The 24,308-nt window shown below is 39.5% G+C and overlaps 1 protein-coding gene across 12 annotated transcripts in view; it reads right to left on the reverse strand.

Moving 5' to 3' along the window:
- UNC80 (unc-80 homolog, NALCN channel complex subunit) overlaps positions 1-24,308 on the reverse strand; it is a 190,352-nt gene that overhangs the window by 154,923 nt on the left and 11,121 nt on the right. For 8 of the 12 annotated variants that reach the window (XM_072961359.1, XM_072961355.1, XM_072961354.1 and 5 more), the window contains exons 1-7: positions 17,320-17,398; positions 15,726-15,865; positions 5,632-5,893; positions 4,396-4,530; positions 2,165-2,381; positions 1,351-1,491; positions 10-278 (exon numbers count right to left, since the gene is read on the reverse strand). In XM_072961359.1, the coding sequence (XP_072817460.1) occupies positions 10-278; positions 1,351-1,491; positions 2,165-2,381; positions 4,396-4,530; positions 5,632-5,893; positions 15,726-15,808 (1,107 nt within the window). In that variant the 5' untranslated portion in view covers positions 15,809-15,865; positions 17,320-17,398. Of the gene's footprint in view, positions 1-9; positions 279-1,350; positions 1,492-2,164; positions 2,382-4,395; positions 4,531-5,631; positions 5,894-15,725; positions 15,866-17,319; positions 17,399-19,883; positions 19,958-22,267; positions 22,392-24,308 lie in introns of those variants that run through there. The other 4 variants (XM_072961364.1, XM_072961363.1, XM_072961360.1 and 1 more) reach the window with 3 other exon arrangements.

Below are 24,308 nucleotides of genomic sequence, written 5' to 3' on the forward strand. Positions count from 1 at the left end.
GCTCCTTACAGAAAGATCGAGCATGCCATTCTTGTGGACAAAGTTATTGGTCCCATCAATGTGTTCTGTGTCTTCCAAGTAGCTGTAGTTTATGCAGGAGTCTGTGAGGCTTCGAGGCAGGTTTGCACATGCCAGGGGTTCGTGTGGCATCTCCGGGATAGGCACCTGGTTGCAGAGCTTCCTCATATGCTCACTGAAAAAGTCTGCATAGCCTACGTTGAATGACGCCAATGTGGTATTGAAGGTTGCAACTGTGATGGTGGAGATCTGGGATCGTACTAAAAAAGGAAAGCAATGTCTTGGTTTTCCCCATATTAACCTAAGACATCATGTCAGACAGTTATACTATCATTTAAATCATGACCAAATCACCACTGTAGCATTAACAGATATTTGACTGATAGTCTCAGAGCTATTCTCAACTTTGATGGAAATGATTAAGGTGTTAAATCATGTAATACATGATAAATAATGACAGTTATAGAAAACATGAATACTTAACCAACTTCCTTAAGACACAGGCTAACATTTTTTGTCTAACAGGTGCATTTTACCCACTGTTAGATGATAGACCCTACTGATATAGTTAAACTAGTTTAGCTGAAGTATTTCCTCACAAGTTTGTAACTGCTAAAATATTTGGTTTTATTTAGTATGTTTAGGCAACAGCAAACAAGAAAGGTTCTTTTTCTCCTTTGCTTAAGAGTAATGGAACATAAATTTGTGGTGGTAACTAACAGATGTTATCAAATACTTGAAATACAATCCAGGGAAAAGAGGGACTAAATTCATGCTCATAGGTTAAGAGCACAGAGTAAGAACCCATCTTGGATTCCATCCAGAAACACGTTTGCTCCACATAAAGCACCAAAGATCAGCTGTCTGAAAAGGAGATCGGTGATCTTGGACGGCAGAGATTTTCCTCCCACCGAAGGTGGACAAGCCCTTCAGAGGGATGTCATAGAGGTCCTCTAAGTCGCTCCTAGCCCTGTAGGTCTATGCTCTTTTGAAAACAAATATGGGGATAGCCCCATGGTAGAGTGCATGCTTAGCAGCATGAAGTCCTGGGTTCAATCCCCAGTACCTCCATTAAAACAAAAACAATTATGAATGGCTTGCCCTGGCTTTCTCTCTAAGAGGTACGGTGTTCATAGTGTGCTATCCAACAGCTCTTGCTACTAAGGAAATCTTAAGAATGGCTCACAAGGAGATTACAAAGCAACATAATACACAGATGGAGTTTTCAAAAAGCACAGGAGCCAGGTTACAATGAAAATGGAACATGGAGTAAAAACAGGAAACAGGAAAAGGAACCTGAACTCCCGCCTGCCAGGGCCGCCTCCGACCCACCTTCCTTGACGGTGTTTTCTCCGTGGCTGTTGGAGTGGTCTGGCAGGTCACTCACCAGCGTGTGATGAGAGTGGGAGTGCCTGGCGCTCAGGCTCTCCATCTCAGTGGCCGCGTCCGAACTGCCCCGCCGGGTGAATTTCCCTGAGATGGACAAGAGCACCACAAGAGGGTTTGAAAATCTGAAAGATGCTCTGACGAGGTCTTGTCAGTCCAAAGGACAGCCATGAGAGTGAGGGGATGTCAGGAAGCGCGTGAGGTACAGCCGACTAGCGGGAATTGAACTCGCCTTGGGAATGTTCTGGGTCAAGATGATGGATGAAGCTGCCTGTGATAAGGTCAGCCCTAATCTAAGCCAAATGTCAGAAACCATCTGTTAGGCCCTGGCCAGCTGTCAGCTCTTGACTTCAAGCTGGCCTTCTTAATGTGACATCCAGAAAGAAAGAAAAAAAAAGCTCCTTTTTCTTTTCTTTACATCTTCCTTTTTTAAGATCTAAGTTAGAAAAGTCTGCCCTTGGATTCACAATGAAAGTTAATGCACAGAACCCTCTGAGGCCATGTTTCCACATCTAGAATGATCCAAGAAATAGGTCCATGACCTGTCTAATTACACAGGATTCTTACATAATTCAATTATCTGCATTTCTTTTGCTATGAAAGAGATAGCATAATTTTGGGTCTGGGGAGCCTACATGTGGGCCCAAACTTCTTGACTAAACTGTTTAAGAAAGATCCAGATTTCCCCGGGAGATCTAGATCCAGAGTTCCAAACAGGTCACTGAAGCTCTGCCCTATTTTGGGAGGTCCTGGTGGTCACCTAAAATGGTGGTTTGCCAGCCTCCTTTTTCGATGCCTCGCCTGTCTTCTCCGAGCCCAGAGAAACTTCCAAAGGAGAATGTGCTGCGGGTGGGGGACACATCCAGGTGGTCCTCGTGGAGCAGGAATGGCACTCCCATTCTGCGGGGCCGCCTCTTCCCCGTGTGGTGGAACGGGATGGAGCCTTTTCTCTCTCTGTCTTCTTTGCGGCTCTTGAACTACAAGGATGAGAGATGAGGGGTCGGGCACAGGGCAGAGGCAAGGTTACAGTTTGCTTCCCAAAGGGCTCCATGATCTGGAGTAAAATACAGGAAACGTTCCAGGAGAGGGAGAGCCAGAAAGTCACCAAATATCATCCAATTTCCACAGTGTGTCAAAAGAATGAAAGAAACTGAGCAAAAGCTAATGTATTTCCTGGCTTTTTCTGCTGGATTGGGTTTGAGGAGTGATTCTCAAAGTGTGGTCCCTGGACCAGCAGCAGCAGTGCCTGGGAAATCGTCAGAGATGCAGATTCTCAGATTCAACCCCAGCCACACTGGATCAGAAATTCAGAAGGGGGAGGCCCAGCAATGTGTGTTTTAACAAGCCCTGAAGGTGATTCTGATGCATGGTAAAACATGAGAGCCCCTAGGTTAGAGTCTAGAATTCCAAAGTCACTGCTTGGACCAGCCAATCTTTCTCTGTTCCATTTTTTCAAGACTAAGATCCATTGTTTCAGTCAGACAAAAACCAATGTGTGCCTCTGTTCATAAGGGGAGGCAAAGAAGATACAGAGCATGCATTGGTACAAATCTATTACTCCGACCAGTTAAATAAGTTCAAATCCAGTATAACTAACAGTTTAGAAATTGCTTGGAAAGATTTTATAATATATCAATGTCTGGGCCTAACCTTTAGCAATTCTGACTTAATGGGTCTGGGGTCAGACTTGGGCACCTGAATTTTTGAAGGTTCTGCAGAGATTCTCATGTGCAGTCAGTACTGAAAGCCTCTTTTACCCCTACTGATTGACGTTTTTAGAAGAACTATAGCCATTGCCCATTACTGCATCATCAACAAAGGTAGCAACACTCCGAGCTCATAGATGGGGTCATAATTCTGTGTTCTTCACTGACATTAACCAGTCATTTTGAAAAGAGAAAAATAGGCTACCACATATATATTATTCTACACATGTCATTTTCTATTTGATCAGCTCTAATTATTTATAAAAAGGACAGGTGAAATGTGGAGTCTTAGAACATGGACTATCTAGTTAGAGGGTTTAGTTTTGAGTTTGGACTCAACCTTTTGAAAACTACCTAAAGTTTCCAAGGTTCAGTTTCATTTCTTTTCTTCCTTCCTTTTTTTTTTTTAAGAATAATAACTTTTATTGAGTACTTGCCAAGTGCCAGGCACAGTAAAGACTTTACATATATTATCTCACTTAATCTCTTAACCTTTCAAGATTAAGTGTATTATGCACTCATTTATAGATGAAGAAAATTATATCATTTGGCCAGTATCACATGGGTAGAAAGTGGCAGGGCTGGAATTTGAACCCTGATCAACTGATTCCCACCTCAGTTTTATTTGCATGAAGACTACACCTTTTAATTTCCTACCTTTAGTGTTCTAGCCCCTTATGAATGCTCAATAAATGTTTGTTGAATGGAAACCTACATTGTCACTCACAAAAAGAAGTGACAGGAGTAAACCTAGTGGTCAGTTATAAAGAGTTACTACTTTATTAACAAAGCTTGGTTTGCTTGTTGTCTTTCAAACAGAGATGACTTCAAGAATAAATGCTCCATGATGATCCCATCACTCTAAGAACTTCAGTAAGACACAGTTTCTTAGGTCCAAATGGTGAAGAATAAAAATCTCGTTGGATTAAATAAGAATTATTTCTATAAAGGGCTTGGTAAAACGAGATGAATTATACAAATGTAAGTTACCATCACTGCTACCACAACCATCTCCATTATCTCATTACTAAAAGCATTTTACACATATCATCAGGGCTGAGCTCTGTAACAACTCTGTATAACGTGTAGAATGTTAAGCCCTCATTTAAACATCTGCACAAGGTCATACTGCAAGCCAGTGTTGTAATTGGGAGCAGACCTCTTCCGGGATCTCTTTCTCATCCCACCCCACTCTGAAGCACGATCAGAAGCATCTCATGCCCCACTGCTTTGTTTTGTTTTTTCAATTACTAGCACGTCAAAGAACGTAAGTGGTTCTACTCACCTTCTTAAAAATGTTCATGCCAAGGTCTGAAGAAAGATCTGGGACTGCAGGCCTACGCAGATTGGTCAACGAAACCTTGGAAAAGGCCTCGGGGCTGAGAGATTTTTCCTCTTCATTACACTTCATAGTGAGATCCTTAACAGACAACAAAGGTAGATTCATGATCAAGGACTTGGGGCTTTATATCTAAATACTTTTCTTATTGAGATCTCATATTTTTAATAGGGATATGCCTACTGTTTTGATATCTATGAAGTATTTAACTGGTGTGTCCAAACTTTCAGAACCCAAAAGCTACTACTGAGGAGGTGTATTTCATATTAATTGCAACTTTTATTTGGACTTTTCAACAGTGAGACCACAAAGTTCCAGATTTAGGAAAGCTAAGAAAATCAGGAGGGAGTAGGTATCTCTTCAGTTTTTATTTAAAAAAATGTTTTTCCATTTAATGATTCTCCAAAGGAGATATTCACCTTGTGCAGAATCATCTATTACTAAAACAGAGCATACTTCCTTTTCATTCTGAGATTCCTTCTCTTTATTTTCAGAACATGCAGACTTTTTCCAGGCACAGCCAATTCACATTTAAGTAAACCCAAACAACTGGAACACACACAAAATCATATTTTTCTCTGCATATTCAACATGTGGTATTCATGAGGAAGTGAAGAAGAACAAATGTTCAAGCTGGTAACAGGACTTTCATTTATCAAAAAGTGATTTTCTGGAGGATGTTATCACATATGCACACATTCAGTTTATTCCTCCAAACATCTAAAGAATGCATGGTAATCTATATATCAAAAAACAATATTGCTAATGATGACCCTGAGGCACTGGAAAATTTTGAGCTTCAAAAAGGAAGTTGAATCACGTTCAGCAGAATGCTAGTGTCATGCATTTTATAATATTGGTACTTGACAGTTATATGTGAGAACTCTCTATTAACTAGTACTTTGATTAGCCAGAAAACCCATTTTCCATTTTCTGGATCAGCAGAGGCTTACTTTAGATTAGTGTATGCAAGAGGCATTTAGACAGCACTTCTCTGAATGGTCAATTAAATGCTAAGGGTCCAGGAGTAAAAGATGGAAAGAAAGGATAATAGTATGAAAGTAACCCACCAATCAAAGAGTCATCACTGGGATAAAGAAGAGCTGGATACAGAGAAGAAAAAAAGAATCTGTTATGGTCAAAGTTGTGGGTTCAAATGATGATGGACTGAGCATCTCTTACTTGGGTTTTGTGTGTGTTCACTAGCGAGGGAGTTGCTGCCACCATCGAGCTACTCCTAGGTCTGGGCAAGACAGGAACATCTGGCTCTGGGGGCTTTTCTGGCTTCTCTTCCAACATGTGTCTCAGCCTTTGTAGATAGTACATCAGTGACCACTGAGTGCCTTCCTCAGACCAGTGGGGCTGCAGTAGGCAGCGAAGAACAGCAACGTCAAAGTAGGTGGCGTAGCGGGACCTTTGGCATGGAGGTATCACGGGAGATGCCCTGTTCCCAATGGCAGAAAGAACATGATTATATTGACAGTCACAGATTCCGTGGGGCGGCGCAGCAACGCTTAGAGCTCTGCTTTCCTCATTTGTTCATTTATTCATTCACTTCTCTCTTACTTGGTTTACTTTACCATCCTTCTAACTGGTCTCACTCATTTCACTTTTGCTAGACACTCTCTGGCAGAGGAGACATGGGAAAGAATTGAAAGATAGGTAGCAATTATCCAGGCAAAGTTGAGGATGGGGCAGGAGGGTGGATCAGCATTTCAGTGAGTGGGAACAATGCCTACAAAGGCATGGAGTTTTTAAAAAATTGTATGTTTTAAGTGAGAGGGGGAGAATAATTCCATTGGTATAGTTGGTGAGTAATTTGTGTGATGGACAATGATGAGTCATAGAAATAGATGAGGTTCAGATCACGATGTTTCTTTTATACTAAGCTATCAGGTTGACCTGCTCCTTGATAGAAATGGAAATAATATTTGTGTACATCACTAGGACATTTTAATTTCAATTTCATAATATTATGTAAAAGGGCCAAGGAAACTACAAAGTACTAAGCAAACAAAAGTTATACTATAAGGAAAATGAAATCATTTTGAAAATTCTAAAGTCATATATAGTTTTAAAAATTTTTTGCAGTATAGGTGATTTACAATGTTGTGTTAGTTTCAGGTGTACAGCAAAGTGATTCAGTTATACATATACATATATATATGTTTTCCTTTTCAGATTCCTTTCCATTGTAGGTACATATGATATTGAATATAGTTCCCTGTGCTATACAGTAGGTCCTTCTTGTTTATCTGTTTTATGTATAGTAGTATGTTTATGTTAACATGAGACTCCTAATTCATTCCTCCCCCCCAAAAAAATCTCAAAATTCTGGAATTCTATTACTCAATTTAAATACATAATATATTCATTATTCAGTGCTCAATTTAAAATTACTATAAATTAGTTTTAGGCAATTACTCAGCATATTAGGTATCTTACACCATCTTAGGTATTTTAGGAGATATGAAAATATATAAATTTAAACTTCCTCACCTTGAGGAATATATGGTCAAGTGAGAATGACAGACAATAAATGACAAATTATAAACTTAGAACTTCTGGAATCTAAGAGGGAAACTTAAATCTAAAATCTAAAATTAACCACAAGCACAGTTTCTTCCTGAGTTAAATGATGCAAAAAATAAATTTTTATATTATTCTATCAACAATCAAATGGTGCCACCCACACATGAAGGGCTTCAGCAAAAGAAAGAAAGAAAGAAATTTTTAAATGCAGCCACTGAGAGTGAGGAGAGGTTTTCCTTAGCTTCCCAGACTCATATTTTTTGAACTGAAGGTTATGACTCATTATTGGTTCAGGAAATTAATTCCAAAGGATATGACTATGATTAAAATGTTAACTAGAATAAAAACTACCAAAATGCAATAAATGGAATAAGGATTTGGATGGTTAGTGTTATTTCTGTTACATTTTACATACTTGCCATGAGTCATGAGTCAAATATATTTCTTACTGTGGGCTCAGTAAAAAGTTCAGATATACAAACCTGGACCAGGTCCCGTGAATCATTTTCATAGGCTCTTCACTCCCCCTCCACCAAAGCACGTGTTGCCCCTCACTTTTTCTACTCTTATTAGTACTGCCTAATGTGTTGAGAGGCAATTGCCTATGTACACGATGGTTTTGACAGTCAGTGCTTCCCTGTAGTCTAATATTCTTGAATATTTTAATTGAAGTAGCAAATTAAGTGTAAGTTAAATTTCAACCATATAAGATGCTATGTTACTAATTATTTAAATAAATGAGCAGTCATATGAAGAGAAGCTTTCTGCAATCAGTGAAGTTCCTGTATATGTAATCCTAGAGTTTACCCCTCTTTCAGGGAGTTAGAATACGCTTCGGACATCAATTGCATGGCAACTTTCTATCCATCAGAAAGTCCCATAGATTCTCCTTCTAACCACTTTGCATTAGCTCCACAGACCCCAGCATCTCTCTTTAGGCTTTTGCAATTACTTCCTTATGGTCTCATTGGTGCTTCTCTCATCTCTCTATTCCTTTGCTCAAACCTTCCAGTAGATTTTTTAATCACCCTTAGAATGAAATGCAAGCTCCCTACAGCGGCCAACATGGCCTGCATGATTTGGCTTGTCTCCCCCTCCAATCTCATTCTCTGCCATGCTTGCACTGCTGTGCCAGTTATTTATTTTTGCCTCTTAGTTCCAAATTCATCTTTTTTGCTTACTCTGTGAAAAGGGATTTGGGACCTTTAAATGTTTTTCCATTGACAGTTGGCACAGTGTTCAGCTTGGTCAGTAGAGAGAATGGGAGACGTACTGCAAGAGGAAAGTATTTTGTTTCCTGGATCTAGTGCACTTTCTTGACATGTCCACGCAATGTGTGCAGCTTCTCCAGTACCAGTTCCAATAGTGTTCATGTTTGTCCAGTGCTGAGGTCCTGCCATGCACATGGCTTCCCCAGTATGCAGCTTCTGCAGCGTGGGTGTTTTTTCTAGCACCAGGCTCCTGCTGCACTCACAGCTTCTCCTGTGCCCAGTTCCTAGCGTTCACAGTGGCCAGCAGCACCCTGTAGTCAACAGCTCCCTTGGCACACCCCATTTTAGGAAGTTTTGTAGCCAGGTGCCTCTACCAAGACACCTCCCCATGAAGAGCTTTCCCTAGCACCCTAGAGGGTGAATTTCTGACAAATTCTAGAAGGTAGATTTCCAGCAAGTTCTCCTGATACAGCATCACAGTGACCTTTCTGCCCTTCATGAGACGTGACTTTTTTGTCTCTAACAGGATCTGAATCTCAACCCTGGGGAGAGGGGGTTCTTCCTTGGGTGTTGTGTCCAAGCTTCAAAGTTGGTGCTTGCTCCATGATATCTACTGTTTCTGTATTTTTTAGAATTCCTTTTACTTCTTACTAGCTGGTCCATCATTACTCCAATACCCCAGTCCTGGGTTATACTTAATAATTCACTATATTAAACTTGCCCTGTTCAGATTCCTGTGTGGTTTCTCCCTCCTGATTGGACCCATCCAGACATCCGGTAGTTATGCCCTTCTTACTACCCTTGAATACATTAAGTTTTTGCCAGCTTCAGAGTTCTTCTCTGTGTGGAAATTTCTATCCTCATGCCCTAGGCTTTATCTGGCTCTGTTTCAATGTCATCCCCTTAGAGGCCTTTCCTAACCATTGTGTAGAAAGGCTTCATTCTCCCACTATCCATCTCTTCACCTTGTTCTCATTTTCTTCACAGAACGTGGCATGACTTGAAATTATATTCTACTTAGTTTACCTGCTTATTGACTGTCTTCATTTATTTGAATAAATTGATAAATTTCAGAAACATAATCAAAATACAGTGAAATCAAAGGCTTTTGTACATACAAGCAATAAATATTTTGAAAATGTAAATGAAAATGGCCTATTCAAAATAACAACAAATATGTAAAATGCCACGGGTTGGGGAGTAAAATGATGGGAAATAAAATTGACAATGTAACTTATTAGTATGTTCAAATCTAAAGAATATTTGACCAAACAAGCTGAAGATAAACATCAACTCCAAAAAGTAGTGGAAAGAAAGGTGAATTTAACATCAACTGGTGACAGTTTAAGTGGGGAATACCTAATACTCAACATAAATTTGAACATTGTCTTATATTATAGTTTACAAACACTTGGAAAAAATAATCAGTATCAAGGAGTGCTAGGAAAGATTGCAGACACTAAACAAGTTAACCTAGAACATCAACTCCCATGCTAAAACAGAATGGTAATACAAGAAGTTGAAGGCACTTGGAAACCACTATAAATAATACTGCAGAACATTAAAAAAAATCTTAATTAAACAAAGAGACAAACTATAATTATTGGAATATTCAATGTTATAAAGATTTCTACTCTCCCCCAAATAATCCATAAGTTTAATGAATTCTCTTTTGCGTTCTGCACCCAGTTTCAATGTGTGGAGGTGGGGAGGGAGTATTTTTCATACCACCAACAATCTCTGGACACCAACTGCATTTCCTACTCAATTCTAACACTTCCTCCCCAGAGACAGTATCAGATTTTACAAGTTAAGGGTTTAGAGACAAGACTTCCCCCACTCCAGACACAGGTCACAAGTCCAGGTTGTCACCAGGGCTTCTGACTCATTGGTTACAAATTGGAGGTTCTCACAAACCCCATTCCTAGGACTCCAGCTGCCAGTTGCAAGTTCAGGTTGTTACATATATTTCTGAATGTCTGGCTACAAATCAGAGGTTCCCATGACCCCCAGTTGGGTTTGATTCACTAGCTAAAGAGGCTAACAAAACTCAGAAAACCCATGTACTCACTAGATTACCAGTTTATTATAAAAGGATATGACTCAGGAACAGTCAAACAGAGGAGATACAAAGGGCAAGGTCTAGGGAAAGAGAATGAAGCTTCCATGTCCTCTCCAGGCTGAACACTATCCCAGCACCTCAATGCATTCACCAGCCTGGAAGCTCCCAGAACACTCTTGGGGTTTTATAGAGGCTTCATTACACAGGCATGATTGATTAAATCACTGCCCACGGCAACTAATTCAACCTCAGTCCCTCTTCTCTCCAGGGAGGTCTGGGGTGGGGTTGAAATTTCCAACCCTCTAGGCAAATGGTTTGTTCTCCAGGCAACCTTAGATGCTGGCCAAAAGTCACCTCATTAACATAACAAAAGACACCTTTGTTGCTCTCATCACTTAGGAAACGCTAAACATTATAGGAAGTTTGTGCCAGAAATGGGGACAAAGACCAAGTATACTATATATTTCTTATTTTAAATCACAATATCATAAATTCCAACCAAAATTCCTAAGAGATTTATATTTTATAAATGGTGTATGTAAATATAATGAAGAGAAGTATATATACAAAAAATTAATGTTTATGTCAACCTGATTAGCTCATGACTTTCGATTTTTTAAAAATACTTTATGCCTTTAATTTTTTTCTATAATTTACATACACTTCTTTAATATGCATAGAATACATTATGACAAAGACTATCAAAAAGGGGTAAGAATTCCTTTAGTACATTTTCCAAGCAACTATGGCTTTAAGGAAATCAAGTTATTATTAATTAGGGTTGGGAGATGCTCGTAGAAAGCATCTGAAGCAGAAAAACACTTTGGAAGGGAGTAACAGACTTCTCTGTGGAGGCAGAAAACTGTGGAAATCAGTCCTGACCCTATGGAGTATTTAACGAAGCAGAAATTAAGTCTATGCATATGGTAATTAAAGATGAAATCTGACATCAATTTAAAGAAACTAGCTACCTGTTCACTGGTTGCAGACTTCAGGGAAGAGTAATGTTCAGTTCAGTCAAGGTTAGGGCAAAAGAGATGGCGAATTGGATTTCTTTGGTATAAGCAGACACCTTTTTTTCCTAGGATATTTGCATTGTTTTGTTATTAAATTTCTCTTTATTTCTGATTAATACATGAACTTCTCCAATGAAGACATATTAACATTAGCATTTCTGAAAGGCCTACCTTGTGCATCATTTCCATGGCAACCAGCCACTGTAGCTAGGCAGAGAATACAGAATTCATTTTTCTGAAGTGCTACTAACTCACACCTAATTCAAACATGTAGATGTATGTGTGCTATGGGTGATTGTGTGCATATATGTCTCAATGAATGCATATATACATAGATGATTGAGTGTGGTCACATCAGAGAATGGAAAAACAATGTCCTTCCACAAAGGAACACTGAACGCTATAGCTGGCTTTGTCTTTGAGTGCAAATCAGAATAAAGCCATTAACACTGAATTTTGTCAGAGGAATAAAAGATCATTTGCTATTTATATGTGAAAATTTCCAATGCTTACTATAGTTAAGAAAAATTTTGTAAGAAATACAAGTTCCTGGGTATTTTATGACCTCAATATTTCACCCTAATATTGTTTTTCACAATTTTTTAAAGTCAAGCAGAAGCGTAGTATTTGCGTTAAGAAACCACTTATATTAAACTCCTTAGAATTTGTGTAGAACAGAATTAGTAAAGAAGGAATATGAGGAATACTCAATAATTAACATGAGAAAATGTACATATATAGTCATAATAATTATCATATGTAAAATGATGATTATATTATTACCCCCCTGCTTACCACTGGCCCCATATGACACTGTCCTTCTTGCTGTTCCCAAAATATACTGGACTAATTCCCACCTTGGGGCCTTTAGACTTGTTCCATCTGCCTGGATTGCTCTCCGCAGGTCCTCGTAAGGCTACATCCTTCATATTACTCAGGTCTCTATGAAAAAGGGCCCACATCCCACCCCTTTGCATTGCTTTTGCCTTCATGGCCTTAGAGTAACCTGAAAATAATTTCATTTATTTATGCATTTACTCTCTTTTGTCTATCTTTTTAGAAAGTGAGCTCTTCGAGGACAAGAACTTTGGATATAGATACAACCCTAGTGTCTGAATACCCTTAAAAGATACAGACATGAATAAATGAAAATTTAGAAAATACTATGAATGTAAAGATTCTAGAAAATTCTATGAATGTAAAGATGTCTCCAAAAAGGTAGTCCTTATTAGTCTGTGTCTGTGTCATAAGGAACTATCTTTTCCTCAAATATGATTAAGTTATACCCTTGATAACTCTGTTAGTGATTGTCACCAAATAAAATGGGTGCCTTAGTGTGTGGAGGGGTCATTATGGTGGCTCCCTTTGAATAAGCGGACAGTAATATGAGAAGATTCTGTACGTACTCAAAGGATTGTGGTGAGTGCACTTAGGGGATCCATTCCTGCTTCCTACCTGATGGCGGTCGCAACGTTTATAATCTTCTTTTGAGTGTGGGCAGGACCCGGGACTTTCTTTTTTTGTTGGAGAGGCTAGGCAATTAGGTTTATTTACTTATTATTTAATTTATTTTTAATGGACTTACTGGGGATTGAACCCAGGACCTCGGACATGCTAAGCATGCACTCTGCCACTGAGCTATATACCCTCCCCCTCTGGACCTGTGACTTTCTTATAACCTGCAGTTTAGGACAAAAGTGGTGGGATGCCATTCCTGTGATTAGGTTATTTTACATGACAAAGATGATGAGATGTCACTCCTGTGATTATGTTATATTATAAATGTATCAGCGGACTGGAATTAGAGAGGGGTTCTCTCCCTTGCTGGTTCTGAAGAAGGAAGCCGCCACGTGAGGCAGCCTGTGGTCAGGACCACACAGCCATGAATTGTGGGTGGCCCCTAGGAACTGAGAGCAGCCCCCAAACAACAGCTAGCAAGGAAACAGAGGCCTCGGTCCTACACCCACAGGGAGAAATTGTGCCAACAGCCTGAAAAAGCTTGTAAGTGGATCTCTCCCTGGTCCAGCCTGTGATGAGACTGTAGTCCTTCCTGACATCTGAAATTCAGTCTGGCAAGACCCTGAGGCACAGTCCAGCTAAATTGTGCCTGAACTTCTGATATACAGAAATTGTGAAATAGTAAATGTGTGTTGCTTTCAGCCACTAAGTTTGTTGTAATTTGTTACATAGCAGTAGAAAACTAACACAAGAACAATAGACAGAAATTATAGAAAAGCAAAATTTGGTCAAATATAAAAAGGATATGCCATTAAATAGAGCTATCTAAGAATGAAATGAGTTTCATCTGAGAGTACTAATTTCTTCATTGCTGAAAGTGTTCACATAGTTAAAATGATTAGTGTGTCAGCAAGGAGACAGGAGTTGGATTGGTTACACTTCCTTTCACATTAAAAAGGATATGATTTTGTGGGGAGGGTATAGCTCAGTAGTAGAGTGCCTGCTTAGCATGCACAAGGTCCTGGGTTCAATCTCCAGGACCTCAATGAAAATAAATAAATAAGTAAACAAACAGATAAATAAATCTCATTACCTCCCCCTCGAAAAGAAAAAGAAAATGATACAATTTTAAGCATGCATCATCACTGACCCAACACAGTAAATCATGTGGATAAATACAAACAATCCCTGCTTATACAAGTAAAGTTGCCATCAAAATTTCATATTCCCAAACAGCAAAAGATCATTCAACTGGGTTGCTTGGTTTTAAAGTCCAAAATAAAGATACAAAAATAAACTTTTTACATGTTATTTTTTTAAAGCACAACAGAGTAGTATTTTGGTTAAAAAGCAATTATATTCATTTAGCTCTAAACTTTCAATAATTCTAAGAAATCTTAAAAAAAAAACAAACTACACCCATGTAGCCATGTAGTGGTCCTGGTGCCAGAAGGCGTTACATCATTTTAAAACTACCAAATGAAAAAGCAAGCAAGCTAATACTAAGAGGGAATATCTGTGAATCTTTTTTAGGCTTGGGGGGCAGGGAGAGATAAAGACATACCCAGAATATATATTTAAAAACTCTTGCAATTCAGTAATAAGAAGACAAACAACCCATTTAAACCTCGGGCAAAAATCTGAATAGATATTTCACAAGAAGATATTTAAATAGCTAATAAGGACATGAAAGTACACTTAGCATCGTTTGTCATTAGGAAAATGCAAATTAAAACCACTATGAGATCCCACATCATACCCGCTATAGTGGCTGTAATAAAGAGACAATAACAAGTTCTGCCAAGGATACAGAGAAAAATGGACTCTCACACATTTCCAGTAGAAATGCAAAATGGTGCAGCCATAATGGAAAACAGTTTGGCAGCTCTTAAAAATTAAACATAAATGTACCATACAATCCAGCAATTAAAAACATCCATCCATCCAAAAACTTGTATGGGAATGTCCATAACAGCATTATTCATAATAAACAAAAAAGTAGAAACAACCCAAACATCCAACAACTGACGAACGGATTAACAAAATGTGATACAGCCATGCAACAGAACACTGTTCAGCAATAAAAAGGAATGAGCTACTTGTGCATGCTATGATACAGATGAGTCTCTAAAACATTATGCTAAAGGAAAGAAGCCAGATGCCAAAGACCACATATGGCATGATTCCATTTACTTGAACTGTCCAGAAATGCAACTATAGAGACACAAAGCATATTAAGTGATCACCTGGATCAGGGTGTGGGAACAGGAGTGACTGAAATGGGCACAGGGATGTTTTCGGGTGATAGAAATGTTCTAAATTGGACTGTGGTGGTAGTTGCATAATTTTGTAAATTTGTTAAAAATTGCTAAATTGTACACTTAATATGGGTGAATTTTATGATATGTAAAGAGCATTTTTAAAATACCTGCTTTTAAAATACTACCCACTAGACAGAAACTTCACTTGAAAACAGGGCTATACAAATGGTGTCAGGGTGTCTCCCCTCTGAGGTGGAGTTTGCCCCTAGGGAAAGCACTGGTAAGCAAATTCACTGTGTACCAACTAAGTCAGGCAGCCTTGGAACGTTTACAAAGAATAGGCTTCTGAATTCGCTATGAGTAATTTAGAAGCACCCATTTTTTTAATACAAGGATTGGCTGGTATAACGTATTTTTATATATCAAAGCAGATCCTTTCACATCCCTGCAGCATCATTTGAGTTTCTGCATTTAAATATTTAAAATATTATCTAATTCAGACATCTCATTAAATCAGACATGTCTTCCCACTTCCATCCAAGTATGCTTAACTGAGAGCTATTCATAGCTCATTTCTGGAATTATTAATCTAATGATACTTTGACCAAGAGTATGTCTACATACACCGTGTACTTTCACATTTTAAGGAAGAGAGGCTACACAAGTAGCTAGAAATGCATATTTAACTTTTGGGAACTGGGAATACATTTCTGTCCCTAACATCGCAATCACACACCTGGAATGTGATGGTCCTCTTTCCTGGGAAGTTTGGGAGGACAGACTTCCATCAAAGGAGTTTCCTCGGTGGCAGCCTGACATGGTGGCCTTGGGTGAGATGGAATCCGACTGGAATGTTTCACAGACCACCTGAAGCCCCTTTTGGAGGTGGAGACAGCAGATTAAGTTTTTTTTTTTTCCCTTCAGGCATATCCTCTAGAGTTATCTATCATATTACATACATTGTTTTCTAAATTTAAAAAAATTTTGCAGCATAGTAAAATATGTCATAGACAAAGGGATCTGGCTTCATCGAAAAGGGATTGAAAACAGGCTTCTAGAAAGAACCTGTGTCATTCTAAGCACTAGGCTAAGCTCTTTCATGTACTGTATTTCATTTTGTCCTTGATTCTTTTCTTTTTCATGTGCATCTCGAGTATCTACAGAAGAGTTACAGGCAATTCAGCAAAGATACGCCAGTACTGAGGCGACCTGAAGAGAGACATGAGGCAGAAGACAAGTGCCGAGTTAGACAGAGCTAATTAAATCAAAGCCAAAACATCAGAATGAAAGTGCAAGGTGCAGGATTTTCCATCACTCATCAGAAGAGGGGATGAAAAACATTTTTTGCAATTGGGTACAATGACCTTTATTTAGAAGCACAAATTCAGCCTATTTCTTAGAGTAGCTTATTTTAATTACATTTAGCTGGTAACTGTAATTCTGCCCAGGTAACGTGAGATATTTTCCATTAGTATTACAGATAAAATTCTTTGCTAAAGGATAAAGACCCTCAAAGACCAATCATAGCATTTTAGCCCTTACAATTTCCTGTAAAATAAAAGTATTGCTCACAGAAGGCACAAGATGGCAGAGTAGAAGGACGCTCATAGCCCACCCTCTCCCACAAATACATCAAGAGGGACATCCACAGACCCACCTAGCCAATCAGAACACCTGCTGAACTTTGACAGAATATCACCTACTTCAAAAGACAATATAAGCCACAAATCTGGTAGAAGACAAGGAAAAAAGGAAGAAAAAGGAAAATAGTGCAGGACCGGTCCCAAAGGGACAGAGAGGCAAAGAGGAACAGCGCTCGATCTCTGGGTCTCCCCCTCTCCAATGGAGAGCTCAGTGGGATGGAGGGGAACCTCCGAGGCTCGGTTCTGTATGGAATAGCCCTTGACCATCAGAACTAAGATAAATGGGCTCAAAGGGTCCCCACGACCCCCAGCCCTAGACGCGAGCCGGCAGGTGGGGGACGGGACAGGCTGCCTGAGCCAGGCGGAGGGACAGGCTGCCTGAGCCAGGCGGAGGACTCAGGCCGGCTGTACAGAGGCAACCCCGGGGGACTGCAGGGTGCTGTGCGCCGTGACTGGGAGGGGACACGGAGCAGAACAGTCCGGGTCCCCCATAAGACACACACACAAAAAGCAAAGCTACAATGCTGAGGGGCGCAGGGGGGAGGGGCGCCATGGCCTTTGTCTCCACAGACCCGCTGCGCCATTACGGGCGCGTTCTCAGGGGAGAGGGGCGGGGCGCAGCCACGGCCGCCATACTCGCCTGTGCGCGGTTCCCAGGCAGAGGGGGGTCAAAGCCTGAATCCTTACCTGGGGGCTCCGCAACCTCACAGACGGGACTGAGGCTTGTTGACAGCCCCAGGCAGAGAGGACCGTTCTGCCCTGTGCCTCTGAACTCGCGCCTCTAAGACAAAAGAACAAGGAGCGGAGTTCTGGCACACAGCGGGGGCAAAGGTTGGTGCAGCCATTTTCTCGGAGGCTGCCTACTGCGCAGGGGCCCTACGCAGGCGCAGGGAGCGGCGCTGACCGGGGAGCGGCCCCCCCACCTACCGCGCCCGGCGCTGAGATGCAGCTTTGGGAGGAGGCGCGACCCGCTGGCCTACTGGCACAGACCGCGGGTGCGGCCCAAGGGCCTCTGGAACCAGCGAGCGGGGTTTGCGAAGCAGGGCAAGGGCAGGAGCGGCGACAACCACAGGACGAGAAAGAGTCTCTGCTCAATAGCCAGGGCAGGCTCTGGCCACCACACCACCAGCCACACCCCCAACCAAAGGGACAACAAAGGCATGGAAGGAAGAGTTGGCAACCACCCACACTTCAGAAGGACCTCTTGACAAAATTATTGAGTGCACAGTCTCCATGGGAACACATTCACTTTTTTCTTTAATTTTTTTCTTTTTTAGTTTTTAATTTTCTCTTAATTTTTATTTTTTATTTTTTAATCCCTTTAAAATTTTTCTTTTAAAACATTTTATTAATTGAAAAAATTTGTCTCAATTTGGTTTTAATTTCTCTTCATTTTGTTCTTCTGTTATTGTTTATACTCTGTTTTCAAATTTTTTTTCTTCTTTTAAATTTCTTTTTTTTTAGTTTTATTTTTGCATCCTCTTTAGATAAGTAAATAAACAAACCCCTTCAGGACCACAGTAGATAACTGATACTCCATAATCCATAGTGCCAGAGAGATGTAACTGAAATGAAGAAGCAGAGGAACCACTGCCAATTAAAGAACAAGAGAAATCCCCTTAAAGAACCATCATGAAAGAGACCATGATAGTCTACTAGATCATGATTTCAAAAAAGGAGTGATCAAAGTACTGAAGGAACTAAAAGAGATTGTGAATAGAGACAGAAAGTATGTCAAAAAGGAAACTGAAACTATAAAGAGGAGCCAGTTGAAATTGGAAAACTCATTTTCTGAAATAAGAGCTGAGCAAAAGGCTGTAAAAAGTAGGCTAGATAATGCAGAGGAATGAATAGTGACTTAGAAGACAGGACAACAGAAGTCACCCAATCAGAATAGCTGACAGGAAAACAAATAAAAGCCAATGAAAACAATATCAGGGACCTGTGGGATAATATAAAACATGCCAACCTACACATAATAGGGGTCCCACAAGGTAAGGCTGCCCACTATCACCACTCCTATTCAACATAGTCTTGGAAGGTTTAGCCACAGCAATCAGACAAGAGAGAGAAATCAAAGGGATCCAAATTGGAAAAGAAGAGGTAAAAGTGTCACTATATGCTGATGACATGTTACTGTATATAGAAAACCCTTAAAGTTCCGCACAAAAACTACTAGAGCTGATCAAAGAATTCAGCAAGATAGCAGGTTGCAAGATTAACGTTCAAAAATCACTGGCATTTCTTTACACTAATGATGAATCAACAGAAAAAGAAAGTAAAGAAACAATCCCCTTTAAAATAACACCCAAAGTAATAAAATACCTAGGAGTAAATCTAATCAAATAGTGTTATTTCTTTAAAGAGTCTTTCACTGTTCCCTTTGACATATTCTTCTAAGCCACTGACCCTGATTATGCAACCTTAGATGCCGAAAATGATCGAATTTATGCTGCACAAGAATGACAATCATATGAAAAGTAGAGAGATTGAAAGAGGCCGAAGGTCATGAAATACACTAGACTTCAAACGTTAAAAGTGAAAAAAAAATATTCATCTTAGAATAGATGAAATACAGCATATAAATCACAGTGTCTGTACTTAGCGATTGCTCCATAAATAAGAGAAATATATTAGGATTCCAAAATTTCTAGTTTTGAGGGTAAAAAGGATGATGATACTCCTGGCAGTAATGCATGAGTTAGAAAGAGGATACAATTTTGATGGAAAGCAGCAAATTGTATTTTGCACGTTTTGAACTGGAAGTGAAAGCAGGTCATCTAGCGATGTGTTAAGTTAATGACAGTATACATTTCTGTGTGGCTTTGAACTACCCTGGCCTTCATTTCTTTCTTTTCTGAATCAAAGAGTGCATGATGAATTTACAGTAAATTATGTTCTGTTTTATTATGCATCCTTGGCTTTATGTGGATTAGTCTTGATTCCTCATTAAACTTTAGATTCCTTAAGGGGTAGGACTGCATCTTAAGCCTCCTTTCTACTCCCTCCTCCCCACTTGCAATAGCACTATTGTACCTATATTAGGGTTGCCTAGAAAATATTAGGAGAGTCAATAATTGAAACAAGATGATAATTTAATGTGGAATAGCTATCAAATAATGATAGCTATCATTTATTGAGTGTTACATGCTAGCCATTGAGATAAAGCACTAGTCATGTCTTACCCATGACATTATACTATGTCCAAGGAATGACCATCTCCTTTCTTCTCTCAACTACATTAAACTCACCTCTCGGTGTCTTGGGTCTTGATTTGGTGATTCACAGGTCTGGTTCTGGCTGTTGATAGGCGAGCTTCTCTTAGCTGCAAAGATTTTATAAGATGATATGTTATATATAAATTTATTTTATAAGTTCATTTTATTTTCAAATAAAAAACCCATCTCAATAGAGCGCTAAAACCTTGAAGGAAGACATTTAATAGTGTATGTTGTAAGAGAAATCAAATAACCAATTCAGAAATCTTAGCATTTCTAGGTTATCAATATAGATTTCTTTACCTATTCAGTCCAACTCAATAGGTTGCTAAAAAATTGGCAGTACTAAAGATTATAAAAGTTAACATCTACATAGTCCCTAATATCTGTCAAGTCCTGTTCTGTTTTTAAAATGTCAACTCATTTAATACTTATAATAACCCTATAATAACTTATGGTATACTATTACACCCATATTACAGATAAAGACACTAAAGCACAGGGAATTTAACTTGCCCAAGGTCACTGCCCCTTTCATGAAGTTTCCAGCCCAGGATACCAGGCTCCAGGCTCTGTGCTTTATTGACCGCATAAAGCTGCCCCTGGAGTAAGATTCAAATTAATCACATCTGGTCAGGGACAATGGGAAGCAAAAATGACAATGTCCCATTTGAACTGGAGTAAACTGGTGCTGAGAGGGAAAGTGATTTACCGAGTCACAAAATGAGAGACCAAGTGCACGTCACCTATGTTCACTGTTTTCCTTCTGACCATACTAAACTGAGTTTAACTCCCCCTCAGATTTTGGGCACCATTTCAAGTCCACAGGCATTGGGCAGAGGAAAAGGAACCCACTGTGAATATTACTGAGAAGCAGAGGGAGGGTGAAGTGAATAGCCTGAGTGCTTCCCTGGATGGACATGATTCCTTAATTTTTATTCATGTGTTAAATGATTATTTACGTCTTAATCAGAGAGAGAGATCTAACTTTAAGCTCACCTCTCCATTTATAGAAAGTGATAGGACTTTAAAAAATTTTTTAAATTAAATTTCTTTAATTAACATCAAGATACGGCTTTTTCTGTAATAGTTTTGTTTTACTGTAGCAGATTTTATTTTCTTCTGTCTTATTTATATTGTTTTCAGTTTTTTAACCTGGTACATCTGTCTTCACTTTCAGATTGTTTTAATCCAGTGAAATTAACCTTATTCCAGCCACAGATTCTGAAGCAGACCGTTTGTGGCTATGACATCTTTACTTATTTAGTTCCTTGATATTTCAACCTATGACAGACTGTTGCTCTTGAATTTATAATTTACTTCAATAGTTAATGGATTATATATGGGTAAATTGTGAGATTATCTAGTTTTACCATGTGAAAAATTTCATCTTCCTTTTAAATTGCTATCATAAGAATGATTTGTCACTATAAGCATATTATCACTCTTCACTTTACAAAATTCCTTAACATACTATGTACCTTGCAAGTTTGTATTAAGTTATAGGGGGAAATAAGAGTATGCAAGAACCTGTTTATGGTTTCGTTCCCCTTACAAAGAAAGCTCTTTTACATGCATAATCCTCCACTGTCTGCAGAGAAAACTTACAAAGTAAACAAACTACATATATGTTTCTGTAGACTTCTCACATGATTTCTCTCTTTATAGATTTTGTTTTCGATGCTAAAGTTGGGCTGGGAATAAAGATGGAATTAAGCACTCACTATAAAGTGGGCACCTTATTCATTTTCTTATTTATCCCTCACTATGAAGGGGGGATCACTTCAAGGTGGTATCAACTACATTTTAAATAAATAGAAACAGAGAGGTTAGGTTACATACATAGTAAGAGATAGAGCTGGAGTGAAGCAGGAAACTTCCAGGCTTTTCTGACTTTTCAGGCTATAATGTTGTACTCTTTCTACAGTTCAACAGTAGGGTTATTTCATAGGCAATTCCTGCAGTGAAATGCTTTGACAGCCAAAACACACTATGGCAAGATTGTTAAAGAGTTGCTATTCCATTTACCATAATGATGACATAATGATAATTATAGCTACCACTTATTCACTTACTATGCACCTAGCATCTTTCTAAGCAGTTTTACGTATATTAACTCATTTATTCCTCATAACAACCTTGATATACTTGTAATACTATAATTCCCATTTCACAGATGAGGAAACAGAGGCTCAGGAAGTTTAAATGTTTTACCCAATGTCACACAACTCAACAGCATGTGCTCCTGGTTTGGAGTTTCTCATCATGTAAATGAGCCCTGTACCTTGGGCACCTAGATAACTCCCTGGAGAAATTTTCTTCCTCTTGGTTTCTGAAGAGCAAATCACCCATCACCCTCACTCCTGAATATGAGGGAGTCTGTTGAGACCGACCCACTGGGTGTCTGAGTCACACACCTGTAATGATGTTCCTGATGGGCTTCACCAGGGCTGTGAAGCCAGAGACTTCGGGCTGTCTGTGCTCCCACATGGGCTGCCATATAACGAGCCCACTGGCCAGTCGGAACGTGAGGTCAGATTCCTGGGAGAAGAGAAGATCTATGTCCAAGAACTGGCTGAAGGGACCAGGCAATGCAACAATTAACATCATTCACCAGATTATTTTTAAAGAAGTCTGATCTTCAAGACCTTTCCTCACTCAGATGAGTGTTTCTAGGGTAAACCAATGGCCCTAAGTCATCTTCATAATTACTATGGAAATCACAGTGGTCTGCTTTAGGCAAAATTAATAATAAGAATGCAGCTTTGAGCAGAGCATGAAACACACTAATCATTGTTGTGTGTTAGCAGTGATTGAGTACTTTCTGTTTCAAGGGTCTTGGCAGATCTTTTTACCCATGGTTATTATTATTATTCCTCTTAATGATTTAATTGTCCCCTTTTCCCCTCATAAGGCAGTATCCTTGGAGGCTGGCTATTTTGACTTTCTATTATGCAGTCCATCTCTTGTTCTTGCATTTCATGGAATTGGAAACATTATTTAGACTCTTCTTAGTGTATCCTTTTGTAATGCTGCCTTCTCAACAATCGCTAATTCTCTGAGGGCAGAGAGGTATCCAGCATCCTCCCTCCTCCACAGCCCCTGTCACCATCACAATGCTAAATACAGCATTAGAAGCTGGGTGCACAATAGGTGCTCGATAATTACTTGCTGAATTGCACTGACTTTACAACCCATACTCCTTCAATTTATCTACAGTTGAAGGTCTCTCCCAGGGAGTACATTCTCTGCTTCATCATTACCTCATCTTGAGTGGCTGAGATGTCTAAAATGCAACTTATATTTATTGTATAAGTACAAATACATGACCGTCTGAGGTTACATTTTAAACAACGCAGCCTCTCAAAACAACGTAGAGATGGAAGCTTAGAATATGATTGCAGATTAATGAACACAACTGAGATCCAGGAATTCACTTAGGGTGGTGATTTGCAACCCTGGGTTGTATATTATAATCACCTGGGGAGCTTTTAAAACCTAGGAGGCCCAGGTCTCGCTTTCTCCCCTACCCAGATTGATTAAATTAGAATCACTGTGAGGTTTTCCTAAGTTCCCCCTGGTGACTCTCATGCGTAGCCATGATTGAAAACCACTGATCTAGAAGGATAAGAGCTAGAAAGAAATTGATTCCTCAAATGGTGAATCAATGGAGCTCAGTATCAAAGGAAGCTTTAATGGAAAGACTGGATGAAACCCCCAAAGAAATCTCCACATTGAGACAGAGGGGATCCTTCTGTACACTATAGACTGAGATCCTGGCACCATAGCAGTACCTATGATGGAAAAGCACCCAAGACTCCTACTGGAAGTATTAGAAAAGCCCATAAAGCATTTGATCAAATTCGTTCAACATTCATTCCACAAATATTTATAGGCCACCAACTGTGTACCTGGTCCTGTTCTAGGTTCTGGGATACAACAATGAACAAAACGTACAAAAATCCCTGCCCCACAGTGTGAGGGGAGAAGCAGAGCAGGTACAGGGAAGGGTCAGGCAGGGTGCTGATGTTTTAGACAGGATGGCCAGGGAAGGCCTTCTTGTGCGGTGACTTTTGAGCAAGTATCTGAATGAAATGAAGGAGCTGCCAGGTAGATATTTCCAGAAAAAGCATTTTGTGCAAAGGGATCAGCAAGTGCAAAGGTCCTAAGTATATCTTGTGTGTCAAGAAATAGCCAAGAGACTGTGAACCTGGAGTCAAGTGAATGACAGAAGAGTAGGAAGAAAAAAAAAAAAAGATCTGAGAAGTTATCAAATTCCAAATATTACAGGCCATAGTAAGAACTTCAGTAATTACCGAATAACATGGGAAGCCAGCAGAGGGTTTTGAGAAGTCGAATGACATGACTGGATGTATGTTTGGATAGGATCACTCAGATTATTGAGAATAGTTTGAGAAAGAGTAAGCGTGGAAAGAGAGACTATTTAGGAAGCTATTA

The sequence above is a fragment of the Vicugna pacos genome, chromosome 5 (genome assembly GCF_048564905.1).
Source record: "Vicugna pacos chromosome 5, VicPac4, whole genome shotgun sequence".
In the NCBI taxonomy this organism is placed as follows: domain Eukaryota; kingdom Metazoa; phylum Chordata; class Mammalia; order Artiodactyla; family Camelidae; genus Vicugna; species Vicugna pacos.